The sequence below is a fragment of the Rhinoderma darwinii genome, chromosome 6 (genome assembly GCF_050947455.1).
Source record: "Rhinoderma darwinii isolate aRhiDar2 chromosome 6, aRhiDar2.hap1, whole genome shotgun sequence".
NCBI lineage: Eukaryota > Metazoa > Chordata > Amphibia > Anura > Rhinodermatidae > Rhinoderma > Rhinoderma darwinii.
Genome location: NC_134692.1, coordinates 64,770,866 through 64,797,737, shown reverse-complemented (window position 1 = coordinate 64,797,737; position 26,872 = coordinate 64,770,866). Strand labels below are relative to the sequence as shown.

Here is a 26,872-nt window from a genome sequence, read left to right as displayed (position 1 = left end):
GTGCATTGCAAACGCGACACGGCACTGAGAACTATTCCTGCAAAATCAGAAATCCAAAAGGTGCTCCTTCTCTTCTAAGCCCTGCTGTGGGTCCAAACAACAGTTTATTACCACATATGGGGTATTGCTATAATCGTGAGAAATTACTTTACATATTTTGGGGTGTTTTTTCTCCTTTATTCCTTGTAAAAATGTACAAAAGTTTTTTTTCTGATAAAAATTGACTAATTCAAATACATTTGACAAAAAAACCTGTGGGTTCAAAATGCTAACTATACCCCTAAATAAATTCATTAAGGGGTGTAGTTTCAAAAATGGGGTCACTTTTGGGGGGTCTTTACGGTTTTGGCACAAGACCTCTTCAAATCTGACATGGTGCCTTAAATATATTCTAAAAAAAAGGAGGCCCCAAAATCCAGTAGGGGCTCCTTTGCTTCTGAGGCATGTGCTTCAGTCCAGTAGCGCACTAGGGCCACGTGTGTGATATTTCTAAAAACTACAGAATCTGGGCAATAAATATTGAGTTGCATTTCTTGGGAAAAACCTTCTGTGGTACAGAAAAAAAAGTATTACTAATGAATTTTGGCAAAAAAAATATGAAATTTGTAAATTTCACCTCCATATTGCTTTAATTCCTGTGAAACGCCTAAAAGGTTTAAACAGTTTCTGAATGCTGTTTTCAATACTTTGAGGGGTGCAGTTTTCAAAATGGGGTGATTCATGGGGTCTATCTAGTAGATAAGGCCCTCAAAGCCACTTCAGAACTGAACTGGTCCTTGACAAAATAGCCTTTTGAAATTTTCTTGAAAATTTGAGAAATTGCTGCTAAAGTTCTAAGCCTTGTAACGTCCTAGAAAAATAAAAGAATGTTTAAAAAATGATGCAAACATAAAGTAGACATATGAGAAATGTTAACTAGTGACTATTTTGTGTGGTATTACTATCTGTTTTACAAGTAGATACATTTAAATTTAGAAAAATGCAAATTTTTGCACATTTTCTCTAAATCTTGGTGTTTTTTTAGAAATAAATATTGAATTTATTCACCACATTTTTTCACTAACATAAAGTACAATGTGTCACGAGAAAACAATCTCAGAGTCACTTGGATAGGTAAAAGCATTCCAAAGTTATTACCACATAAAGTAACACGTCAGATTTGAAAAAAATCGGCTTTGTCCTGAAGACCAAAACAGGCTCAGTCCTGATGCATGAACCGCCTTTTATATTTCTGACTGTCTAAGGATCTGCTCACACCACTTTTTGTGCACTCATACAGCTGAATTGACAAAAAAAACGTAAAAAGATAATGTGTTTCAGAAGATAGCGACACAAAATGCCCCCCCCCCCCTATAAAACATGCTTTTATTGAGCAAAAGTACTAAAATATAAAAAAAAACTATACATATTTGGTATCCACATAGTCCTATCAAACCACAGAATAAAGTTAACGCTATAGATAGCCCCCGGTAAACCGCGTAATAAAACAAAACTATATATCTCTATCCATCTATATCAAAAACAATGGCAGAATTGTACCCCAAAATTGAAAATACAACCCGTTCCGCTAAACAAAAAAACACAGCTATGTCGACAAGAAAATAAAAAAAGTTATGGCTCTTGCAATACGGCAATGGAAAAACAAAAATATAAAAGGCAAAACACTCAGACCTGAAGGCACAAAATAGGCCAGTCATTAATGGGTTAAATGTTCTAGAGAACTTTTTGTTCTGGAAATCAGTGGTGGTCTGACATCAGACGTCACATGCATCTAGGACATCAGAAGACCATTTTAAGATGTTCAGATTGCAATATTTTCACTCTGATGGGGAGAGACTTAGCAGAGATCGGGACAGTCTTGATCTGCGGCATCACATTAGTCTTATCAGGCCCTGTTCACACTAAGTTTTTTGCAGGCGAAAAAAAATCTGCTTCAAAATTCCTTCAGGAATTTTGAGGCAGATTTTGACCCGCTGGCAGAACATTTACTGCGTTTTTCAGCCGTGGCCATTTAGCGTCACAGGCAGAGAACGCAGAAAAGACTGCTTTGTCTGCCTCCCATTGATGTCAATGGGAGGTCAGAGACGGAAACGCCTGGAGGGCAGAAAACGATCAATGGGAGGCAATTTCGGGTGTTTCTGGCGCGGTTTCCGCGTCAAAAGCAGCGCCAAATTACACTGTGTGAACACCCCCTTACCGTTTAGAAGTTTTTTTTGTTTTGTTTTTTTTCTGGTAAATTTAAACCACTACAAGATTAAAACACATCCAGCAACGTTGAAAAGCCCATGCAACAACCTAAAAACCCACGCGGATCCATACAAGAGAGGTTCAGTTTAGAAGACTTACTCCGAGCTACAGAAACACATTGATAAGTACCTGGTTCATAGATTTCCACACTGAGGTCTTCAACCTTGCATTGCCGAAGACTTCCAATTTCAGTTTTATGTGGTTCTTGTTGATGGTCGTCGTAATTTTCCTCTAGAACATTGTTCAAATCATGAGAAAGTTCCTTATTACAATCCTCAGACACTGGGCGCTCAGAAGAAGGAAAGCTTTTTAAAGAAGTGCTTCTGGAGTTGGTGGCGGATGGGAATTCTGCAAAACTGGACAACTCGGTTGTATTTTCAAGTATGGACTCGCTAACCATATCAAGCGTAAAAGAGTCATTCAAATTTGTAGTGACGTTTGGGATTTTTCTTGCCTTATCCCTCTGACTAGATGGTAGATTAATAAAGCTCTCCCGGGCAAGTGTAGCTTTTTCACCCTTGAAGTCGTCCTGTTTACCAGGCAAAATATGGGTCTTCCTTTTGTCGAATTCAGAAAAGAGGTCAGATGAGGCCTTCTTCCCCGAACATCTGGTAACATGCTTCTTGCAGTCAGATGTATCATTGAGGTCTGACACGGCATTACAATTCTTGTTTTCAGAATCCGATTTTTTGGTATCTGGTCTATTTTTAGTCTTGCGATAGACCTTTACCGGGACAAGAGATTTCACATCATTTTCTGGCTCGACAAAGGTGTTATTTGACATTTTTAAGGTAACCGAGACCAAGGGATTTGGTTCTGAAACCACAAAAGTTTCTCTCCTATACTTAACTCCGTGAGCTTTGGATATTCGCTCATTTGCCACTGGGTGCTGTTTTGTTGAGCTGTCCACCACATAGGTCTCCCTCCGTATTTTCTGCTCTTGATGATTTACATGGATATTGGGCATTATATTTATTTTCTTACTACGGTCAGTAGATTCCTTTATGTTGTCATTTTCTTCTACCATTTGTTCTTGATCCTTTGAATTTCCACGTGTTTTCCGTTTCTTTTTTCTGGAACATTCCACATGTGAGGCTTCCTTAACGTTTTTTGATCTTCTCTTCTTAGGTGCCACATCAGCAATATTGCCTGCTTCTGTCCAATGGTCTTTTACTACAGTAAATGCCAATTTGCTCTTTTCACCATTTAATACTATGGTCTCATCTAAAACTATTTGCCCTGTTACACAGGACTCTCCAGACACTGACACTTCAGGTTTTGATTGTGTTCTGCTTTCAAAAACATCAAGCCCTTCTTGTACCACAGGCCCCGGTAAAACGTATGTCCTGCGATCATCGTGTCGATCACTTGTCAAACTCTCATGGAACTTATCTGCAGTAGCTCCTTTTTCGTTGCTGTTGGATGATTCGTCGACTTGTTGCTCAACAGAAGATGCAGCTCTCTTTGTTTTTTCACGGACGGACTTCTTCACTTTTCTTAAGGTGCCAGTCTGTTTCACAGGTATGCCAGATTTGTTTTTGGAAGCTTGCTTCTTATTTTTAGATAACACTGAAATTATAGTAGAAGATTCACTTGAAGTCATTTCCATATCGGCTTCATATACGGTTTTCTCTTGCTCCACATGTCCATCAACCGTATGTTGATCACTTTCCCCGTTTTGTACAAGCTTTAGTTCATTTGTACCTTCATATAAAACATTGCTGATGTCTTTGCCCGCATCATTGCCTTGATCAGTGTCCAATTTTTTGGACAGTGAAGAGCAATGTGACGTTGTTGATAGCCTGTCCTTTTGCAAGACAGAATCAATATAAGAGCTTTTTGCTCCACCAAAGTCTTTGCGTTCCAAGTCAGGAAAAATAATGACATCTGTACCCATCTCCCATTGTGCACTAGGAGAGCTCTCCTGGCTCATACCCATTGAGCTCATGGTCTGGTTAGTTTCAGACTTCATAGACCCTGTGCTAGAATGGGATAACATGCACCTTTTCTTCCTTTTCGTAACAAATTCACCACTTTGTGCCTTTCTGTTGCTAGAAGAAAATACTTCATCCAATGGTAGCAAGGAGTCCTTGACTTTCCCAGAGAGAGAATCCCGGCTTGCGTTCTCATTGAATTCTGAAAGTTGTTCTAAAAAGAAATATAAAATATTTATTATATATTCTATATAAATAATACAGTGGCATCTTCTATGTCTAAGGGGTAGTTAACACAACGTTAACACAGGAATTTTGCAGTAGATTTTAAAATGCCAGCATTTTTTTAAACGTATTTTTCTGCGTCGCAGGTTTTTTCTGCCTCCCATGGTTTTCAATGGTAGGTCAGAGGCGAAAAGCGCTCAAAGAAAGAGCATGCCTCCCTTATGGGGACTCAGAAAGCCAAGTCCCCATGAGGGGATAGGGAAGAATGTCCTGCTTGTATTATTGGGCTGAAAATGCTGCAGCAGGCATAATGGCATCGGCCATGTTGAAATAGGGCTGGGCAATTAATCAAATTAATTCGATTAACTCGCCCTGGTCTGCCCCCTCCTGTTTCTGCTTCCCCATGGAACTGCTGTTCTGTACTGAACAAAATGATACAGCACGAAACAGCAGTTCCGCGGAGGAAGCAGGGACTCCTCGTATATAGCAAAACGACCCCGCTGTAGATAACACCCCCCTTATAGATCGCGCCGATGTAGATAGCACCTGCTTGCAGATCGCACCACCACCGCCCTTGTACCTTGCAGATCACACTACCCCCCTATTTACCTTGTAGTTCACACCACAACCCCCTTATAGATCGTGCCGCTGTAGATAGCACCCCCTTGCAGATCGCACCACCCACCCTTGTACCTTGTAGATCGCACAACCCACCCCTTATAGATCGCACCGTTGTAGATAGCACCGCCTTGCAGATCGCACCCCCCCTTATACCTCGTAGATCGCACCACAACCCCCCTTATAGATTGTACCGCAGTAGATCGCACCCGCTTGCAGATCGCACCCCCCCCCCCTTGTACCTTGTAGATCGCACCCTCCCCCATGTACCTTGTAAATCGCACCACAACCCGCCCTCTTATGGCTGGGGATTCAGCTCCTAGTGGCAGCTACAGCGGCGCAATCTCAAAGGGAGGGGGGTGCAATCTACAAGTAAGGGTGGGTGGTGCTGTAATTTACAAGCGAGGTGGGTGCGCTCTACAAAGGAGGCGGGTGGTGCTGCGATCTGCAATGGAGGGGGGAGTGGTGCTGCAATCTACATGTGGGGGTGAGATCTACATGTGGGGGTGCGATCTACGAGGTGAGGTACGATCTACGTGGGGGTGCTATCTGCAATGGCTTGTGGCACTGTCGACATGGGCATTTCTTTTCACTGTCGTGTGATTGTAGCCTAAATGACTATAATGCCGGGAGTCCCGTTCACATGAACCCTGGTAGGGCTGTGAAAACTGGCTGACACACGGATCATTTTTCACGGTCCAATCATCGGAGACCGGTTGAGGTGGTGACGGGCAGAGGGGGATGTTAGTGCACGCAGTGCATCACTGATTAGAGATTCTGTTAACCTGTTCCTTGCCGGGGAACACAAGGGGAACACATGTATCTATTCCTTTGCACACCTAACAATTATTTGCATTAGCTAGCGCCAGGTGCCCTATACTCTAGTATTTTATCGAATATTTTTTTCATGTGATGTCCTACTCGCCTCTTTGGGTTATATATTTTATCTTTGTCTTGTGTATGTGTCTTTTTTTTATTGTGGGCTTTGTCGGCCTTATTTCTTAAGATTTTAGTATTTTCAAAATGATACACCGTTTTTTTTGTTTATTGTCGATACCTTCCTATTGGTATACAAAATGAGCCAGAGCCCCAAACTACACGCTACTGAATGGTAGGTCCAGGGGACCTATACTGCAAGCAAGCGGTAGCCTGGGGGGGGGGGGGGTAACATTCACCAACCTCTCCGCGCTTTTTCTCCATCTTCCAGACTAATAACCTGGAGCACCCCTTAGTGTTACAGCCTTTACTAGGGGGACACTGGTGGGAGAAGTGTTAGAGGTGCCGCTTAGGTTGGTGGGTGACAGAGGAGCTGACACTCTTGTCCCACTTCACAGGCAGGTCGGGCATCAGTGCATTTGAAACATGAGAGCGAGCGCTCGCCAAGGAGAGGACACAGGTGTCAAACCGGGGTCTCATCTTCTTGCTTGATGGAAAATAAATGAAAAAGTAAAAAATCCTTGCTAGAGACTCTGCTGCTATCAGCAGAAGCGTCTGCCTCCTACAACACTAAGCTAAGGCCTCATTCACACGGCAGGGTTTCCCGGCCGGGTGCCGGCCGTTCATAAATCAGCCGGCACCCGGCTGCATTAGGAATAATAGACCCCTAATGGGGCTATTCACACGACCGATTTTTTGACGGCCGGGAAAACCAGCCGTCAAAAAATAGGACATGCTCTATCTTCGCCCGGGTACCCGGCCCCCATAGAAGTCTATGGGGCCGGGAATTACACGGCCATCACCGGAATGTGTCCCGAGTGATGGCCGGGTTTTCCGGCGCTTGCGCTCTATCTCCTCCTCCTCACAGCGCAGAGTGCATGTGAGGAGGAGGAGTTGATGCAATTCTGACGAATGGCATCGCTGTACACTGTGGCAGGGCCGGGGTGTACAGCAGGTGGAAGGGAGCGCTGCGCTGGCTCCCTTCCCCTGCTTGTTAAAAGCACCCTGGCCCGGCGACACCTTCGATGGCGCCGCTAGCAGCTGCTGCGGCTGCTACTACTGCAGCGACGCCACTATAGCAGAGCAGGGAGGTATCTCCCTGCTCTGCTATGTGCTAGCCGCACTTTAGCTCCTTGAAGGAGCGGAATCCCCGAACACACGGGGATTCCGCTCCTGGACAGAGCGCTTGATGTCTCTGTCCATATCTGGGCAGTGACATCAGGGGAAACTCCTGAAGCGGAATCCCCGAACACATGGGGATTCCCCTTCAGGAGTTGCCGCTGATGTCACTGTCCAGATCTGCCCGGCCCGGCACGGATGCAAAACTTAATGCAAACCGGCCGGGCAAAATGGCCGATTTTACCGGCCGACACTCGGGCTCGGGAACGACCCGGTCGTGTGAATCCCACCTTAGACTGAATAGGGACTGTGGGCAGGGTATATCCTATAAGAGGAGTCACTTTTTTTTTTATATCTTAGTGTCAAGCCTCCTAGTGGCAATAACATATAGCCACAGTCTGTGTCCCCCAAATGTAACGAACAAGAAAAGACAAATTATCGATAATATATAAATCCTAAGATATATCATGGTATATTTGTATGGGCTTTGTGTAATCGACATGCAGCCAAGTATTACCTTTGGAAGATAAATTCAAGGTATGCAATTCTGGTTCATCCAGCTTGTCACGGTTTTCTCTGACAACAGTGGTTAGTGGTGAAGGTGGAACAATAAGGCGATTTTCTTCATTCACCACAATAGGTTGACGACTGTTGCGTTTAACTTGCCCCACGGAGTTGGAAGGAACCCTTAATGCCACTCCTGTTAGCCTAACCGTTAAGAGAGAGAAACCGTAACATTATTACATACATTTTCAAGCTACACATGGTAGTTATGATCTCCTAATTATATGATAAAGGAGGCTACTGAAAAAAATAACTTGCTAATCGGCGAGTGTCCGACAGCTGGGACCCCCACCGTTTACAAGAACGGGGGTTCCATACCCCGTTTGAACGGCGCAGCAGATCGCTAATGCGCACTGCAGCTCTATGCATTGTCTTTGGGAGCGCCGGAAATAGCTATTTCCGCCGCTGCCATAGAGAATGAATGGAGCAGCAGTGCACATGAGCGAGCTGCTGCTCCATTCAAACAGGGTAAATGGTTGGGGTCCCAGCTGTCGAACACCCACCGATCAGAAATTTACCCTCTATCTTACGGAAAGGGGGTAACTTGTTGTACCTGGAATACCCCTTTAACCCCTTAGTGACCAGCCTATTTTAGGCTCTAATGACTAAGCAATTTTTTTTATTGTCGGATTCAAAGAGCTAGAACTTTTTTTTAATTTTCCGTCGACATAGCTGTATGAGGACTTGTTTTTTGTGGGGTTAGTTCTACTTTTTAATGGCACCATTTTGGGGTACATATTTTTTGATGAACTTTTATAAACTTTTTTTAAAAATTTTTTTTTTGGGGGGGGGGGGGGGATAGAAAAAAAACCTGAAAACCATTATCCTGTGCGTTTTAAATTTTGTTCACCGGGCGGTGTAAATAACACGTTCCCTTTATTCTATGGGTCGTTACGATTACGGCGATACCACATATGTAGAGGTTTTTTTTTATGTTTTACGACTTTCAATACTTTCCAAGAGCCAGAACTTTTGTAGTGAAATGTGGGCTTGTTTTTTGCAAGACGAAACGTAGTTTTCATTGGTAAATTTTTTGGGGAACACGGGACTTATTGATTAACTTTTATTATGACTTTTTTGGGGGGCAATGGAAAAACATGGCGATTTTGCCATTGGTTTTTGCATTTGTTTTTTATGGCATTCAGTTTGCGGCTTAAATTACATGTTAACTTTATTGTTTGAGTCCTTACGATTGCGGCGAAAACCATATAGGTGTACTTTTATTTCTTTTTTTACACTTTTACTAAATATAACCCCTTTTTTAACGGTCACCTTTATCAATCATTTTTAATTAACTTTATTTATAGACTTCTTATTTTTTCAGTCCCACTAGGAGACTTCACTATGCAATCTTTAGATCACAGATATAATATAACTTCGTATACTAGAGCATTACTGCCTGTCAGTGCAAAACAGTGCCTCCCCGGCGGCATTTAGCTCCGTGATCCAGCTGTCTCTAGACAGCTGTATCAGAGCTTCAACTGGAGACCACTCACCGCGGTCTCCGGTCATGTGATCGTTGTGACAACCTGTCACAACGATCACATTACTCCTCCCAGTGGTGCTTACGCGCTGGACTGTGAGGAGCTCTGTGATACAACTGTATCACGGAGCTTTCACCTGGAGACTCGGTCTCTAGTCATGTGATCGCTGCGACAGCCTGCCCACACCACTACCAATATTGGTCTATGGAGATTGCCTGGCAGTGCGCAGGATTTTATGTAGCTGTTTGCAACGGAAGTGGCTGAAACATCTAAAGTCAATAATTAGGAGGGATGTCCACATACTTCTGACCATATACTATAGAATCGCATTATATATTTCATATATTACCTAAAGCCTTGATACTCATCCGTAGACAATGCACTCTGCTGGCTAAAACGTTGACTCTTTGTTTCATTTAACGATAGACGATCTGATGACTATAGGAGGTAAATATTTAAAACAGAATACAGTTACGGTAGTTTCTTAAAAGCAGCAAAATATAGTCTGTTCACATTCCCATCTATTGAACTGTCAAACACTGAAGTAATACACCCCCTCCCCATCTCCACTCTTCAATCCTTTCAATGCATTACCACATATAGGCCTCCTATACACATTTTTTTTCAGCATTTTAAAATGCATGCACAAAAAAAATGCATTTCAAACTTTTTACATGCATTTTTAGTGGCGTTTTTAATTTTGCAATATTTTGTACATGCATTTTTCCTGGCATTTTTGAAGCCCTGTAAAGAAGCCTATGGAAAAACAACCAGGAAAGAAAATGCCAAATCTAGAGTGTGCTGCGTTTAAAACAAACAACAAAAAAGGTCACTGACCCCCAAAAAGCAACAGAAACGCCACAAACCCAGAGGCTCTGTATGTAGTTACTTTCATATATTACTGTTCAGTTTAACCCCTTCCCTCTTTGGCCGCTTTTGACCTTCCTGACAGAGCCTCATTTTTCACTTTATGTGGTAATAACTCCGGAATGCTTTTACCTATCCAAGTGATTCTGAGATTGTTTTCTCGTGACACATTGGACTTTATGTTACTGGCAAAATTTGCCCGATACATTCAGTATTTAATTGTGAAAAACACCAAAATTTAGCGAAAAATTGCAAAAATGAGCATTTTTCTCAATTTAAATGTATCTGCTTGTAAGACAGGCAGTTATACCACACAAAAATGTTGCTAACTAACATCCCCCATATGTCTACTTTAGATTGGCATCGTTTTTTGAACATCATTTTATTTTTCTAGGACGTTACAAGGCTTAGAACTTTAGCAGCAATTTCTCACATTTTCAAGAAAATTTCAAAATGCTATTTTTACAGGGGCCAGTTCAGTTGTGAAGTGGCTTTGAGGTCCTTAGATATTAGAAACCCCCAATAAGTAACCCCATTTTAAAAACTGCACCCCTCAAAGTATTCAAAAAAGCATTTAGAAAGTTTCTTAACCCTTTAGACATTGCGCAGGAATTAAGGCAAAGTAGAGGTGAAATTTACAAAGTTCATTATTTTTTTCCAGAAATTCATTTTTTTGTACCACAGAATTTTTTACCCAAGAAATGCAACTCAATATTTATTGCCCAGGTTCTGCAGTTTTAGTAAATATCCCACATGTGGCTCTAGTGCGCTACTGGACTGAAGCACCGGCCTCAGAAGCAAAGGAGCACCTGGTGGATTTTGGGTCTCCTTTTTATTAGAATATATTTTAGGCACCATGTCAGCTTTGAACAGGTCTTGTGGAACTAAAACAGTGGAAACCCCCCAAAAGTGACCCCATTTGGGAAACTACACCCCTCGAGGAATTTATCTAGGGTTGTAGCAAGCATTTTGACCGGCCAGTTTTTTTGCAAAAATTTTTGGAACTAGGCCATGAAAATGAAAATCTACATTTTTTCAAATAAAATGTAGGTTTAGCTAATTTTTTTTCATTTCCAAAAGAACTAAAGTAGAAAAAGCACCACAACATTTGTAGAGCAATTTCTCCCGAGTAAAACAATACCCCACATGTGGTAATAAACGGTTATTTGGACACACGGCAGGGCTTAGAATGGAAAGAGCGCCATTTGGCTATTGGAGCTCAAATTTAGCAGGAATGGTTTGCGGAGGCCATGTCGCATTTGCAAAGCCCCCTAGGGGACAAAACAGTGGAAACCCCCAACAAGTGACCCCATTTTGGAAACTATACCCCGCGAGGAATCTATCTAGGGGTGTAGCAAGCATTTTGACCGGCCAGTTTTTTTTGCAAAAATTTTTGGAACTAGGCCATGAAAATGAAAATCTACATTTTTTCAAATAAAATGTAGGTTTAGCTAATTTTTTTTCATTTCCACAAGGACTAAAGGAGAAAAAGCACCATAAAATTTGTAAAGAAATTTCTCCCGAGTAAAACAATACCCCACATGTGGTAATAAACGGTTGTTTGGACACACGGCAGGGCTTAGAAAGGAAAGAGCGCCATTTGGCTCTTGGAGCTCAAATTTAGCAGGAATGGTTTGCGGAGGCCATGTCACATTTGCAAAGCCCCTGAGGGGACAAAACATGGGAAACCCCCAAAAAGTGACCCCATTTTGGAAACTATACCCCTTGAGGAAATTATCTAGGGGTACAGTGAGCAGTTTGACCCCACAGGTGTTTTACAGAACTTATTGGAAGTAGGCCGTAAAAATGAAAATCTACATTTTTTCAAATAAAATGTAGGTTTAGGTATTTTTTTTTCATTTCCACAAGGATTGAAGGAGAAAAAGCACCATAAAATTAGTAAAGCAACTTCTCCCGAGTAAAACAATACCCCACATGTGGTCACAAACATCTGTTTGGACACACGGTAGGGCTCAGAATGGAACTAGCACCATTTGGATTTTGGATAGTGTCTGGGCGCCATGTTACATTTGCTGAGCCCCTGTAGTACTAGTACAGTGGAAACACCCCAAAATTGACTACATTTGGGAAACTGCACCCCCTGAGGAATCATCTAGGGGTATAGTGAAAATTTTGATCCCAAAGGTTTTTTGCTGAATTAATTAGAATTAAGCTATGAAAAATAATTTTTTTTTCCAACAAGAAGTAGTTTTAGATCAACATTTTTCATTTTTACAAGGAATAGAGAAGAAAAAGCACCCCAACATTTGTAAAGTAATTTCTCCCGAGTACGGTAACACCCCATATGTGGTTATAATAGGCTGTTTACGTATATGGGAGCATTCAGAAGAAAAGGAGCGGTATTTATCTTTTGGAGCGTCGATTTTGCTGGAATGGTTTGCGGACAGCATGTTGCATTTGCAAAACCCCTGATGTAACAAACAAAAGTGACCCCGTTTTAGAAACTACACCCCTAAAGGCATTTATCAAGGGGTGTAGTGAGAATTTAGACTCCACGGGTGTTTTTCCGAAATGAATACGCAGTGGATGGTGCAAAGTGAAAATTGCAATTTTTCCACTGATCTGCCTATTCATCGCACAATATGTTGTGCCCCTAGAGAATCTTACCCCATAAATTGTTAAGCGGGTTCTCCCGGGTATGGTAATGCCTTACTTGTGGCCATAAATTGCTGTTTGGGCACACTGTAGGGCTAAGAAGTGAAAGACCGCCATTTTGAGCATGGATTTTGCTTGGTAGTAGTTCTGTTTGGGGTTTTGCTGGTATTTCCGTTTATAATGTAGGGCATATGTAATCTGTGCCAAGTACATCAGGGCATAATAAGAGGGTATAATAATGGCGTAAATAATACAATTATCCATAGATGTGTGGTACGCTGTGAAGCAATCCGTTATGCACAGGCCGGTGTCACACTGATAAACGGTTTTCTTTCTCACTCCCCTTTTGTAACGCTCTGCACCTTTTGGGGACTTTTTCTCCTTCGTAGTTTGGGAAATATTACTGGGAAAGTTTTGCGCTGGTATAATACGGGCGCCCTCGCTTCCAGTGGATGTGCGATGTCCCTTCCCTTTCCTAGTTCCTAAATACTAGGGCCCTGAAACTGAAGGAATGTTCCCCTCCGGCCTGCGCATTGAGATGTTTTTTCATCACCGCATTACTAGTGCCGTAACTTTTTTATTTTTCAGTTGATTCAGCGGTGTGCGGGCTTGTTTTTTGCGAGACGGGCTGTAGATTTTTGTACCATTTTGGAACACATACGACTTTTTGATCACTTTTTATTTCATTTTTTGGTAAAGGAAATTACCAAAAACAAGCAATTCTGGAATAGTTTTTTATTGTTTTTTTTTATCGGCATCCACAGTGCGCCCTAAATTACATGTTCGCTTTATTCTGCGGGTCGATACGATTACGGTGATACCAAATTTATATAGTTTTTTTTATGTATTGCAGCTTTTGCACAATAAAATCACTTGTTTTATAAAATAATTTGTTTTCTGTGTCGACATATTGTAAGACCCATAACTTTTTTATTTTTGCGTGCACAAAGCGGTGTCAGGGACTATTTTTTGCCGGACGGATTGTCGTTTTTATTAGTACTATTTTGGAGTAAATGTGACTTTTGGATCACTTTTTATAGCATTTTTTGGAAGGAGATGTGACCTAAAAACAAAGATTCTGGCGTTGTTTTTCATGTTTTTTTTACGGTGTTTACCGTGCGGGATAAATTACATAATTGTTTTGTAGTTTGGGTCGTTACGTACGCGGCGATACCAATTATGTATAGTTTTTTTTATGTATTGCGGCTTTTGCACAATAAAATCACTTTTTTTATAAAATCATTTGTTTTCTGTGTCACCATATTCTAAGACCCATAACTTTTTTATTTTTGCGTGCACAAAGCGGTGTCAGTGATTATTTTTTGCGGGACGGATTGTCGTTTTTATTAGTACTATTTTGGAGTAAATGTGACTTTTTGATCACTTTTTATAGCATTTTTTGGAAGATCTAAAAACAAAGATTCTGGCGCTGTTTTTCATGTTTTTTTTTTTACGGCGTTCACCGTGCGGGATAAATTACATAATAGTTTTGTAGTTTGGGTCGTTACGGACGCGGCGATACCAATTATGTATAGTTTTTTTTAATTTTTAAGGTTTTTCCCATAATAAAAGACTTACTATGGGAAAAAAGTCAGTTTAGCTTTATTTTTATTTGAAATGTGTGTGTTTTTATTGTTTTACCACATTTTTATTATCTTTTTTTTACTTTTCTGACTTGTCCCACTAGGGGACATGAGGGCCTGATGCCCCGATCGCTAATCTAATACACTGCACTACATACGTAGTGCAGTGTATTAGCGCTGTCAGTTATTCACTGACAGCAAGCCTATGAGGACGCGCCGCAGGCGGGTCCTCATCGGCTCCCGTACAAGGCAGACTCGGACGCCATTTTCTGGCGTCCGATTGCCACAGCAACCCAGTGATTGCATCACTGGGTTGCCGGTAGGGTGAAAACCTATCAGATCCTGCGCTCTATTGAGCGCAGCATCTGAGGGGTTAATCTGCCGGATCGGAGAGTAGCTCCGGTCCTGGCAGTTACAGGAGGGTGCCAGCTGTATAATACAGCTGTCACCCCGCGGTGATGGTGCCGGCTCTGCTTCGGAGCCCGCACCATTACTGCGCCGTACATATACGGCGCTTTGCGGGAAGCACCTCCCGACAGCGCCGTACATGTACGGCGCATGTCGGGAAGGGGTTAAAGGTGCTGTTCCGGTATTAAATGTAATTGCAATATAATTCAGAATTACAAATTAATGTTTTGTAATTTAAGTTTGAAAAAAAATAAATTCTTACACACAGCCCTGCACACGTGCGCACAACTCTTCTTTAGCTTTATATGTTGGACTCTCTCTCTGGCTCTAAAAAGAAATGCAATGTGGGGCATTTGTGAAGTTTCTTCTAGAGGAGGCAAAGGCAGCGAAACAAAACGAGCAACCGTGTTGTGGTCAATGACTCCTGCTCAGAATGGTCCCCGGTTATAAGTGGTGCACCCCAGGGTTCAGTGCTGGGACCACTATTATTCAACTTATTTATTAATGATATAGAGGATGGGATTAATAGCACTATTTCTATTTTTGCAGATGACACCAAGCTATGTAATATAGTTCAGACTATGGAAGATGTTCATGAATTGCAAGCCGATATGGACACACTGAGTGTTTGGGCATCCAGTTGGCAAATGAGGTTTAATGTAGATAAATGTAAAGTTATGCATCTGGGTACGAACAAACTGCATGCATCATATGTCCTAGGGGGAGCTACACTGGGGGAGTCACTTGTTGAGAAGGATCTGGGTGTACTTGTAAATCATAAACTAAATAACAGCATGCAGTGTCAATCAGCTGCTTCAAAGGCCAGCAGGATATTGTCGTGTATTAAAAGAGGCATGGACTCGCGGGACAGGGATGTAATATTACCACTTTACAAAGCATTAGTGAGGCCTCATCTAGAATATGCAGTTCAGTTCTGGGCTCCAGTTCATAGAAAGGATGCCCTGGAGTTGGAAAAAATACAAAGAAGAGCAACGAAGCTAATAAGGGGCATGGAGAATCTAAGTTATGAGGAAAGATTAAAAGAATGAAACCTATTTAGCCTTGAAAAAAGACGACTAACGGGGGACATGATTAATTTATATAAATATATGAATGGCACATACAAAAAATATGGTGAAATCCTGTTCCATGTAAAACCCCCTCAAAAAACAAGGGGGCGCTCCCTCCGTCTGGAAAAAAAAGGTTCAACCTGCAGAGGCGACAAGCCTTCTTTACTGTGAGAACTGTGAATCTATGGAATAGCCTACCGCAGGAGCTGGTCACAGCAGGGACAGTAGATGGCTTTAAAAAAGGCTTAGATAATTTCCTAGAACAAAAAAATATCATCTCCTATGTGAAGGTGTAGAATTTTAGTTTCATCCCTCCCCTTTTTCCCATCCCTTAGTTGAACTTGATGGACGTGTGTCTTTCAACCTTACTAACTATGTAACCTCTAAAGGACACCGTCCCTGAGCTGCAGGTCTGAAGAAAATCTAACAGAGCAATTGGATTAAATTCGGAGAGGGGGGGGGGGGGGGGTGTGTTCTCTGGATCCATGTAAGGTATAGGGCTAGTTCTAGCTTTGTTAGAAAGATTGGTTTGCATGATAGTATGTTGGAATTTCTTTTTTTACACCATGTGCCTACAGATACTCTTTAAAGTAACACCTGGCAAAAGACGTTTTTAGGGAAAAACAGAAAAGTGTAAAAAAAAAAAACACCACCAAAAATGTGAGTAAACAGTGTGCGTGCGAATCGAGCCTTACTCAGATCCCTTACGATGCATCTAGGTTACCATTATGATTTTAACAGTCACTGGTATTGTATAAATAGACAATGAGGAAACAAAAAAGTGGAGAAAATACCTCCATTGTGCTGCTGATTTCAATAGCGGCAGGCAAGTTAATATTCATGAATACATCGATATCTTTAAGCATTTTGTTCTGTAAAAGAAAGCAGGTATTACCTGAAGTTATTTATTGTAACAAGCGTCAGTTCAGCAGGTCATTAAACCGGGGATACATTAAAAATTACATCAGTCCTCCATCCCCCAGCTGCTCCTCTTCCAAATAAGGGTGCGCACAGACGCTGATAACGTCACCAGTCGTGCCAACTTGCACCATTCACTTACACTGTGCGGATGTCAAATAACATCATCCGCACACTGGGACTGTGGCTTAAAGAGACTCTGTCCCCACATTATAAGTGGCCTATCTTGTACATGATGTCATCGGCGCTGTAATGTAGATAACAGCAGTGTTTTTTATTTAGAAAAACTATCATTTTTTACGGAGTTATGACCTATTTTAGATTTATGCTAATGACTTTCTTAATAGACAACTGGGCGTGTTTTTATTTTTTGACCAAGTGGGCGTTGTAAAGAGCAGTGTATGACGCTGACCAATCCGCGCCATACACTTCTCTCCATTCATGTACTCAGCACATAGTGATCTTACTAGATCATGATGTGCTGTCACTTACTCACACATTAACTTTACTGAAGTGTCTTGAGAGTGAATAGACATCGCTTCCAGCTAGGACGCGATGTCTATTCACAATCCCGACACTTCGGTAATGTTTGTGTGGGACTTAATGACAGCAAGCGTGATCTCGCGATCGTTGATCGTTTTTCTAAATAAAAAAACATTGCTGTAATCTACATTACAGCGCCGATTACATTATGTACAATATAGGGCACTTATAATGTGGTGACAGAGCCTCTTTAAAGCAGTTGGGTGCTGGATATACATACTATTGTGTGCTTCTGCTCAACACAGGACAACAGCCCTACCCTGACGGCTCAGTCTAAGTGTTTAATAACACGTGTAGAAGCAGTGGCGTCTGTAAGCAGTCAGTCATAGGTAGTCATGTTGCATGATATTTGGTCACACTCTTGACTATTTTAGTTGTAGACTGGAACCCGCTCTCTAACCATTGACTATAACTTATTGCAGCCACCTGATCTTTGAACTCTTACGTTAGGTTAGTCGCTAGTTCCTACTGGTCTGACCAGCTGCATTCACATGAACATGATTTATTGCTACAACACTGCAAGCTGCTATGCAGGTGGCGTCCCCCATCGTGCTATCACACGGGACCAGGGTCTTCCCTCAACCTCCAAAAATATTATAATTGACACACAAAAAAAAACCTGCAGGATCAAGAGCACCCCCTGTATACATAGCACGGTGTATGCTTTTGCTTACATACGTCAGTGTGGGAAAGCTGGGTGCCTCTAATATGTTACCTGTGCCGGCGCCTGGCTGACGTCAATTGCTGCCCATCAGTCCCAGACTGACTGCTCAGTGCCAACGTGTAATAAGTACGTGAGAAAAAGTAGCAGCATTAAAAGGTCAATCATATTCCATCCTGTTTTTACAGAAAATTCCATTACTACTAAAACAGGATAATAAAAAAAAAAAAAAAAAAAAAAAGGATATGACAGATTGTGGTCTATGAACATTGAGATTTATTTCAGGTATTGTACTCAAACCGGTCCCATGGAAAACATGGCAGCCACTGCATACACGTGAGAACATTTGCTGCTGGTGTCAGACTTACCACAATACTTAGGTTTTGTCTAAGCAAAGCATTCTGAAAATGCAGCATCTTGACTTCCTTCTGGAGGAACATTATGTCATTTCCCAATCTACTTGACTTCTCTTTCTCAACAGTTAGGGCACGTGCTAAAGCTTTATTATTGTGCTTTAGGGAAACTTTTAGAATAGATGAGTTATCTAAAAGACACAAAGATGGCACCAGAACAATATAGAAACGGTGATGCAGGGATTTTTTCTGTAATTGAAAAGTATATACATATTTTTTAAAGGTAATTTTTATTAAGACCTCATAACAAAACAGCGGTACAGATACAAAAACAAATTAAAAAATGTTGCATACAGTAATACAAGTATATACATATTTTAAATACATATACCTGCTCGGCCATGGGTAGCCATGCATAGAAGCTCCCAGGTCACAGTTTCCGTGCGTATGGTAATAGTGACGTCACAAGGACAGCACATCAGGATGTGGCTAGTGTTCACAACAGGGACATAAACCCAGTAGGGAATACATAGACATGTACTTAGTTTTACATATATATTTATTTACAGTGCATTCAGAAAGTCTTCAGACCCTTTCACTTTTTATACATTTTGTTATGTTGAGGCCTTGTGCTAAAATAATAAAAAATTCAAGCTTTTCCCCATCTATCTGCACTCAATACCCCATAATGACAAAGTGAAAATAGAATTTTTATAAAATGTATTAAAAATGAAAAACTGGACATAATTATTCAGACCCTTCGCCATGACACTTAAAATGTAGTTCCAGGGGCCTACCATCTCTCAAGATCATCAGTGAAATGTTTCTACACCTTGATTGGAGTCCACCTGTGGTAAATTCATTTGTTTGTACATGATTTGGAAAGACACACCCGTGTCTATATAAGGTCTCACAGCTGACAATGCATATCAGAGCAAAAACCAAGCCATAAGGCGGAAAGAACTGCCTGTAGAGCTCAGAGACAGGATTGTGAGGAGGCACAGATCTGGAGGAGGGTACAAAAAAAATAAATTATGCTGCACTGAAAGATCCCAAGAGCATAGTGGCCTCCATAATTCTTAAACGGAAGAAGTTTTGAACAACCAAAACTCTTTCTAGAGTTGGCCGGCTTGACAAACTAAGTAATCGGGGGAGAAGGGCCTTGGTATGATAGGTGACCAAAAACCCAATGGTCACTCTGGCGGAACTCTAAAGAGCTTGTGTGCAGATGGAAGAAACTTCCAGAAGGTCAACCATCACTGCAGCACTCCACTAATCTGGGCTTTATGGCCAGAAAGAAGCCTCTCCTCAGTAAAATACACATGATAGCCTACCTGGAGTTTGCAAAAAAAAGCACCTAAAGGACTCTCAGACTGTGAGAAACAAGATTCTGTGGTCTGATGAAACCAAGATTGAACCTTTTGTCCTCAATTCTAAGCATCATGTCTGGAGGAAACCAGGCACTGCTCATCATCTGCCCAATACATCCCTACAGTGCAGCATGGTGGTGGCAGAATCATGCCGTGGGGGCATTTATTTTTTTTTAACAGCTGGGACCGGGAGACTGGTCAGGGTTGAGGGAAAGATAAATTGAGCAAAGTACAGAGATATACTTAATGAAAACCTGATCCAGAATGTTCTGGACCTCAGACTGGGCTGAAGGTTCATCTTCTAACAAGTCAATGACCCTAAGCACACAGCCAAGACAACACAGGAGTGGTTAGGGACAACTCTGTGAATGTCCTTGAGTGGCCCAGCCAGAGCCCTGACTTGAACCCAATCAAATATCTCTGGAGAGACCTGAAAATGTCTGTCCACCGACGGTCTCCATCCAACCTGACAGAGCTTGAGAGGATCTGCAGAGAATGGCAGAAAATCCCCAATCCAGGTGTGCAAACCTCGTGGTATCATACTCAAGAAGACTGGAGGCTGTTATCGCTGCCAAAGGTGCTACAACTAAGTACTGAGTAAAGGGTCTGAATACTTATGTCACTGCAAGATTTTAGTTTTTCCTTTTTAATAGATTAGCAAAGATTACTAACATTCTGTTTTCACTTTGTCATTATGGGGTATTGAGTGCAGAATGATGGGGAAAAACATAACTTTTTTTTATTTTAGCACAAGGCCGCAACATAACAAAATGTGAAAAAATTGAAAGGGTCTGAAGACTTTCCGAATGCGTTGTATATATGCATCAGTCAAGACAATTTAGACCTATTCGTCCAACCATTAACTAGTCAATCTTTTGTTCAACAAGCTGTCGATCAATCGAGACGCTATATTGGATTCCCCAGCCAAAATTCTGAGGTATATGTTACAAAAAGAAGATTGATCAGGTGGTGTAAAATCACCTCAAAAACGCATCAAACCAGTTGTGTAGCGCATTTGATATTTTACTATAGACTTTAATGCAACATCTGGCCGCACTTAAAACTGCATGAAAAAAACGCCTAAAAAACCCCACGAAAAATGCACAAAAACCCAGCAAACCGCTGTGTGTGAATTAAGGCTAATGGGACTCTGTCGGTACTGAAGACACCTCAAAACGGCTGACAGAGCTATATAGAGGATGGGGAGAGTAACATAACCATACCTGTGGTGGCTGTCATACAAGTTGAATGACAGAAATCTCAATTCTAATGTCCCTCGCGCCACAATCGTAAGTGCCCCCTCTGCTCTGACTTATGGCTCTAGCTGCTATCCGATTGGACGCTAAAGCAATCACTTAGTAGAGGGGCTGGAGAACAGACAATTTAGAGAGCCAGGAGCACTGCACATGAAGGGGCCGCCCCCATGGCACTTATGATCGCGGCGCTAGGGGCATTAAAACGTATTAAACCTGCATGGCTGTCAACACAGATATGGTTACAGTGCTCTCCCCGTCGTCTATATGGCGCGGTGAGCCGTTTTGAGAAGTCAAAACGGTTTACAGATTCCTATTAAAAAAAAAACCCTGCATCAATACTGCTGTGTAAACAAGGCTTAACCGTACAGTCTGCAAAACGATCCACAGCTTGTTAGTCTAGATCTGAGCTCATACAAGCGTCATCTCATTTCTCCACACACAGAATTGTTTCTGGCAATTTAAACTGAATCAAAAAGCGCTTTAAAAACGCTAGCGTTATTAAAATGTTACATGCGGTTTTAATTGGGTGTCATTTTGTACATACTATTTTTCTGCCCTATAGAGAAGCCTATGGGGAAAAATGCCATACCCAGAGCATGCTGCATTTTGAAAAAAGACCACTAGCCACAAAAACCGCCACAAACCAAATAGTAGTTGTGTGTAGCGCATTGTATATCTGGCCGCACTAAAAAGCGCTTTAGGTAGAACAATTGAGTCATTTGAGACAAACTGGTTCCTATGGATACATTCACTGACAGATATAGCTTTATATATGGGGCAGTCAATCCCGACCAACCAGTCTGTCTCATTACACAGCTCTTCAACTCAAGAAAAACTGGCATTGTGTTGAGGGCAGAGAAAGGGCAACGAGACTGAGGCTGGGTTCACACGACCTATTTTCAGACGTAAACGAGGCGTATTATGCCTCGATTTACGCCTGAAAATAGGGCTGCAATACGTCGGCAAACATCTGCCCATTCATTTGAATGGGTTTGCCGACGTATTGTGCAGACGACCTGTAATTTACGCATCGTCATTTGACAGCTGTCAAACGACGACGCGTAAATTGACTGCCTCGGCAAAGAAGTGCAGGACACTTCTTTGCCACGTATTTTGAGCTGTTCTTCATTGAACTCAATGAAGAGCAGCTCAAGATATAGGAGCGTCACAGACGCCTCGTAAATTACGAGGAGGAGCATTTACGGCTGAAACGACGCAGCTGTTTTCTTCTGAAAACAGACCGTCATTTCAGCCGTAAAAGCCAGCTAGCGTGTGAACATACCCTTAGCAGTATTCAGTCTTACTTCTCGTCATCCCTTACCTAGAAATGTATTATTTTTTGGGGGTTAAAAACCATAAAAAACGGAGCAATAAAAGCGCTGGCGCTTTATAAAATTTAATACTTTGTAACATTCTCCCTGTGTATATACCATGAATGTCTGAAACAGGAAACCCCCTTTAAAGAGGACCCGTCACCTCTCCCAACATGTTGGTTTTAGTAAATAATTGAATTTCCTATGAAATAAAAATTCTGGAGCATCTTTTCTTAGACTCTGCGTTGTGCCGTTCCTCTGTTACAGTCGACTGCGCTATTGATTTTGTCAAAACCAACGGCACCCTGTCACAACGATGACAAACGGAAACCATTAGCGAGGTTTCCATTTGCCTTTCCATTGAGGGGTCAAACCAAATAGTAGTTGTGTGTAGCGCATTGTATATCTGGCCGCACTAAAAAGCGCTTTAGGTAGAACAATTGAGTCATTTGAGACAAACTGGTTCCTATGGATACATTCACTGACAGATATAGCTTTATATATGGGGCAGTCAATCCCGACCAACCAGTCTGTCTCATTACACAGCTCTTCAACTCAAGAAAAACTGGCATTGTGTTGAGGGCAGAGAAAGGGCAACGAGACTGAGGCTGGGTTCACACGACCTATTTTCAGACGTAAACGAGGCGTATTATGCCTCGATTTACGCCTGAAAATAGGGCTGCAATACGTCGGCAAACATCTGCCCATTCATTTGAATGGGTTTGCCGACGTATTGTGCAGACGACCTGTAATTTACGCATCGTCATTTGACAGCTGTCAAACGACGACGCGTAAATTGACTGCCTCGGCAAAGAAGTGCAGGACACTTCTTTGCCACGTATTTTGAGCTGTTCTTCATTGAACTCAATGAAGAGCAGCTCAAGATATAGGAGCGTCACAGACGCCTCGTAAATTACGAGGAGGAGCATTTACGGCTGAAACGACGCAGCTGTTTTCTTCTGAAAACAGACCGTCATTTCAGCCGTAAAAGCCAGCTAGCGTGTGAACATACCCTTAGCAGTATTCAGTCTTACTTCTCGTCATCCCTTACCTAGAAATGTATTATTTTTTGGGGGTTAAAAACCATAAAAAACGGAGCAATAAAAGCGCTGGCGCTTTATAAAATTTAATACTTTGTAACATTCTCCCTGTGTATATACCATGAATGTCTGAAACAGGAAACCCCCTTTAAAGAGGACCCGTCACCTCTCCCAACATGTTGGTTTTAGTAAATAATTGAATTTCCTATGAAATAAAAATTCTGGAGCATCTTTTCTTAGACTCTGCGTTGTGCCGTTCCTCTGTTACAGTCGACTGCGCTATTGATTTTGTCAAAACCAACGGCACCCTGTCACAACGATGACAAACGGAAACCATTAGCGAGGTTTCCATTTGCCTTTCCATTGAGGGGTCAACCCGACGGAAACCTGACGGAACCCCTCAACGGAAAGGGTGAACAGGCCCTCATACAATACATTTCATACTTACTTAAAGTTTTTGTCTTGATTTTTGCAGCAAGAGAAGTTTGCAGCTTTACAGCCTTCAAAGAGCCATTAAGTTTTCCCCGCATTCGTTCCTTTAAGGATTGTAAAGCGGTAATGGATGTAGAGTATGGAACGTCCATTTTGCAGACGTTGCATTAATCAAGCTGCAGAGAAAAAAGAAACCACCAGAGAAATAGAGAAAAGTAATGTGTATGGGAGGAGGTCATCTGTTGAAAGAGCAGTTTACTACTAAATAGAAATATTTGAGTTTGCCCTTTTCTATTCATATAGTGGTCAGTCAAACACTCGTTTGACTAAGGCCTGATTCACATTGCATTATTCTTCTTCCATCAGAGGTATACGTTGAGAGGAGTCCCAGCGTATACCTCCGATGGAAGGTGGCGACGTATCATACTGTATAGGCGTTCAGTGTGATACGTCACTTCGGGCACAGTGCTATTTGAAACTCTGGCCGTGGACTCTGCAGTTGAAAGCATCTGACATCACTGTCCATATATAGACAGCGTAGTTAGGGGCTTCTCCAGTTCTGGAGTCCCCGGCCGGAGTGCTACTGATGCTCTGACCGGGGACTCCGTAGTTGAAAGCTCCTGACGTCACTGTCCTTATATGGACAGTGACGTCAGGGGCTTCCCTAGGGCCGGAATCCCCGGGATGAGCGCTACCTGATGTTCTGCCCAGGGACTCCGACCCTGGGGAAACTCCCCGATGTATATGTTTAACGTCTGCATCTGACGAATGCCATACAGTAGCACCCGAAACACATAGGCTCCCACGTTGTAAAAACGTATACCGCACGGTATATATATATTTGCTGCAGGATCCCTCAGGATGGAATAGTGTAATCTACTACGTTATTCCATTCTCCAAAAAAGAGATATATTGAGCTTTACCAGACCCCCAGAGGACAATAGGACATTCTTTTAGCCTCTGTTGTGCTATTGGCGCCCTATGGACAGGTTTAGTGTCTACGTCTAGAGTTTCCCCAACGCACGCGCCAAACAAAGCGATAAAACGCAATGTAAATCAGACACCAAAGAAAAACTCGTGCAGGACAAAAGATGTCTGTAAAAGGTAGATTTTCATTAAAGGGTCCGAGATAAAATTACTATATATTAATGCTTGTAATTTATTAATGTAAATACATTTGTAATATACTTACATTTTCCAAATTGGCCCCGTTTCCAGATCCTGCCATGGGGTACTTGACGGGTGACGTCACCCTTTGGCCGCTGTGTTGATCTTCAATTATTTTCCGGGTAGACGACACGTCACTTTTGACATGCCGTGTATGGGCTGTTCTGTTATACCGCACATGCGCGGTCCCTGCTGTTCTCGATATAACATCAGGGACCGCGCATGCGCGTTACGGGCGTTACAACAGAACAGCCCATACACGGCACGTCTAAAGTGACGTGTCGTATACCAGGAAAATAATTGAAGATCAACACAGCGGCCAAAGGGTGACGTCACCCGTCAAGTTCCCCATGGCAAAATCTGAAAAATGTAAGTATATCACAAATGTATTTACATTAATAAATTACAATTAACACATAGTCAATTTATTTTGGAAAACCCCTTTAAGTCCAACAATAAAAATATGAAAAAACATATAGATGAAAGGTTAACGCACTCACAGACTGGAAAGAAATGGTGGGCTTTCCTGAAGCCAAGGAAGAAACGCTGCACTACTAACAGACTAAAACTGGCAAACGTATGTATAGAGAGTCCGTATCCCTGCAAAGAAGTAATAAATAGTAAAGAATACAAAAACTCTCATGTATACAAGAGACAGAAAAGACCCCCGAAGTGAGAACAACAATCAGTAATGACGTGTACCAATGGCAAGAAAACGTAAGTAAAGCAACAGGTGGACCCACCACTCCCGACGCACGTTGTCGCAAGAATGCAATGTGAATGAGGCCTACCAAAAAATTCCCCCCAACCACCCCATACCCCAGGAGTGCATGTGTACTCAATGGGGAGAGGAGACTACGCAGCTGACAGACACCTTTGGTGGCGGACTATCTCCTGTGAAGAAAAGGATCAGGCAATGTTGAAATCCAACATGCCCGATCCTTCTTTCCCAAACATCTGCCATCGGGGGGGGATACATATTAGACAATCGGTGGGTCCGGCCGACATTAATCTAATGTGTATGAGCATCTAAAGTTGTACTGATTTGTTGTTGGTCAGGACTCCTCTCTAAAAGCCAGAAAAGGGAAACCACCACAAAGAGCAGCTCCTGCTGCGGAGGATTTGGGGTGAACGTGTAATAGATGCCCACACATTTATTCATGTATAGTGGCGGGTGAACAGGTGGGCTGTTTCCATAATTCCCATAAAGTTGTATAGAGCGGCAGCCCGTATGTTCACCGCCACTGCATACAACTGCCCGTCACCGTGGTTGTGCTGGTGACAAGGAGCGGGGACTCGGATCTCCTGTACTAGTTTTGATGGTGCCAGTGATCTTACATTGATCACCAATCCTATTGTTGATTGTGCTAGCCAGATTTGCTATTCAGGAGACCAGAAAAGCATGGTGATGACCCCTGCGAGAGCTATGATGGGGCCATATTGCCTGTCACCCAGCTTTCCCAGACACAGATATTAGTAAGAAATGACAGCTCAAGGCTATATATTATATGTATGTTTCTATATAGATAAACGTATGTAAGAATAATGAGACGAGATATCAGGACCAGTGGATAACAATATCCGGATGATATGCATTTATAGGAGAACGGAAGCTGCTGCCCGGGTCACGGTAACGCGCAGAACGGACCGTGGATATGGCGTTATAGCATCGTGACAGAGCACAGCGGTGACATCAGGGGATGGAGTAGAACGAGCTGCCGTCCACACACCGCCCTCAACCAGACCGGGCTTACCTCTATGTACAATCACAGCCGCCGTTACTTCCGCTCTCCCCGAAAAAAATTCAAATTTCGAGCTCCGTGAGCACGCATGCGCAGCGCGTGTTGAAGCGACCAGTCAGAACGCACAGTAGGCGTGGTTTACCTACAACGGAACTTGCTTCGTTTGCCTTAACCGGCCATTTTTGTTTTGGGAAGTGGGAAAAGGCGCAATGAAAATGTGTTTAGTGGTTATCTTATTTCAGGCGTTATGGGTGTACAGTACATGGAGTAGGTACTTTTAACCTCCATTGAGTACTTAATTCATACTAATCCATGGGCATAAATGGTTTGATCTTTAAGGGGTATTCCCATAGTTGCCAATATTTCAATTTTAGGGTGTGGCGTCTTTGGTGGGTGTGTTTTATTG

General features: G+C 42.2%; 1 protein-coding gene across 3 annotated transcripts in view; it reads right to left on the bottom strand.

The window, feature by feature from the left end:
* SGO2 (shugoshin 2) overlaps nucleotides 1–26,559 on the bottom strand; it is a 30,603-nt gene extending 4,044 nt beyond the window's left edge. The window contains exons 1-8 of one of the 3 annotated variants that reach the window (XM_075829899.1): nucleotides 26,479–26,545; nucleotides 25,225–25,324; nucleotides 23,574–23,733; nucleotides 18,162–18,337; nucleotides 16,466–16,543; nucleotides 9,477–9,565; nucleotides 7,597–7,787; nucleotides 2,377–4,395 (exon numbers count right to left, since the gene is read on the bottom strand). In XM_075829899.1, the coding sequence (XP_075686014.1) occupies nucleotides 2,377–4,395; nucleotides 7,597–7,787; nucleotides 9,477–9,565; nucleotides 16,466–16,543; nucleotides 18,162–18,337; nucleotides 23,574–23,709 (2,689 nt within the window). In that variant the 5' untranslated portion in view covers nucleotides 23,710–23,733; nucleotides 25,225–25,324; nucleotides 26,479–26,545. Of the gene's footprint in view, nucleotides 1–2,376; nucleotides 4,396–7,596; nucleotides 7,788–9,476; nucleotides 9,566–16,465; nucleotides 16,544–18,161; nucleotides 18,338–23,573; nucleotides 23,734–25,224; nucleotides 25,325–26,372 lie in introns of all 3 variants that reach the window. The other 2 variants (XM_075829900.1, XM_075829898.1) reach the window with 2 other exon arrangements.
* Between the last annotated feature and the right edge of the window lie 313 nt (nucleotides 26,560–26,872).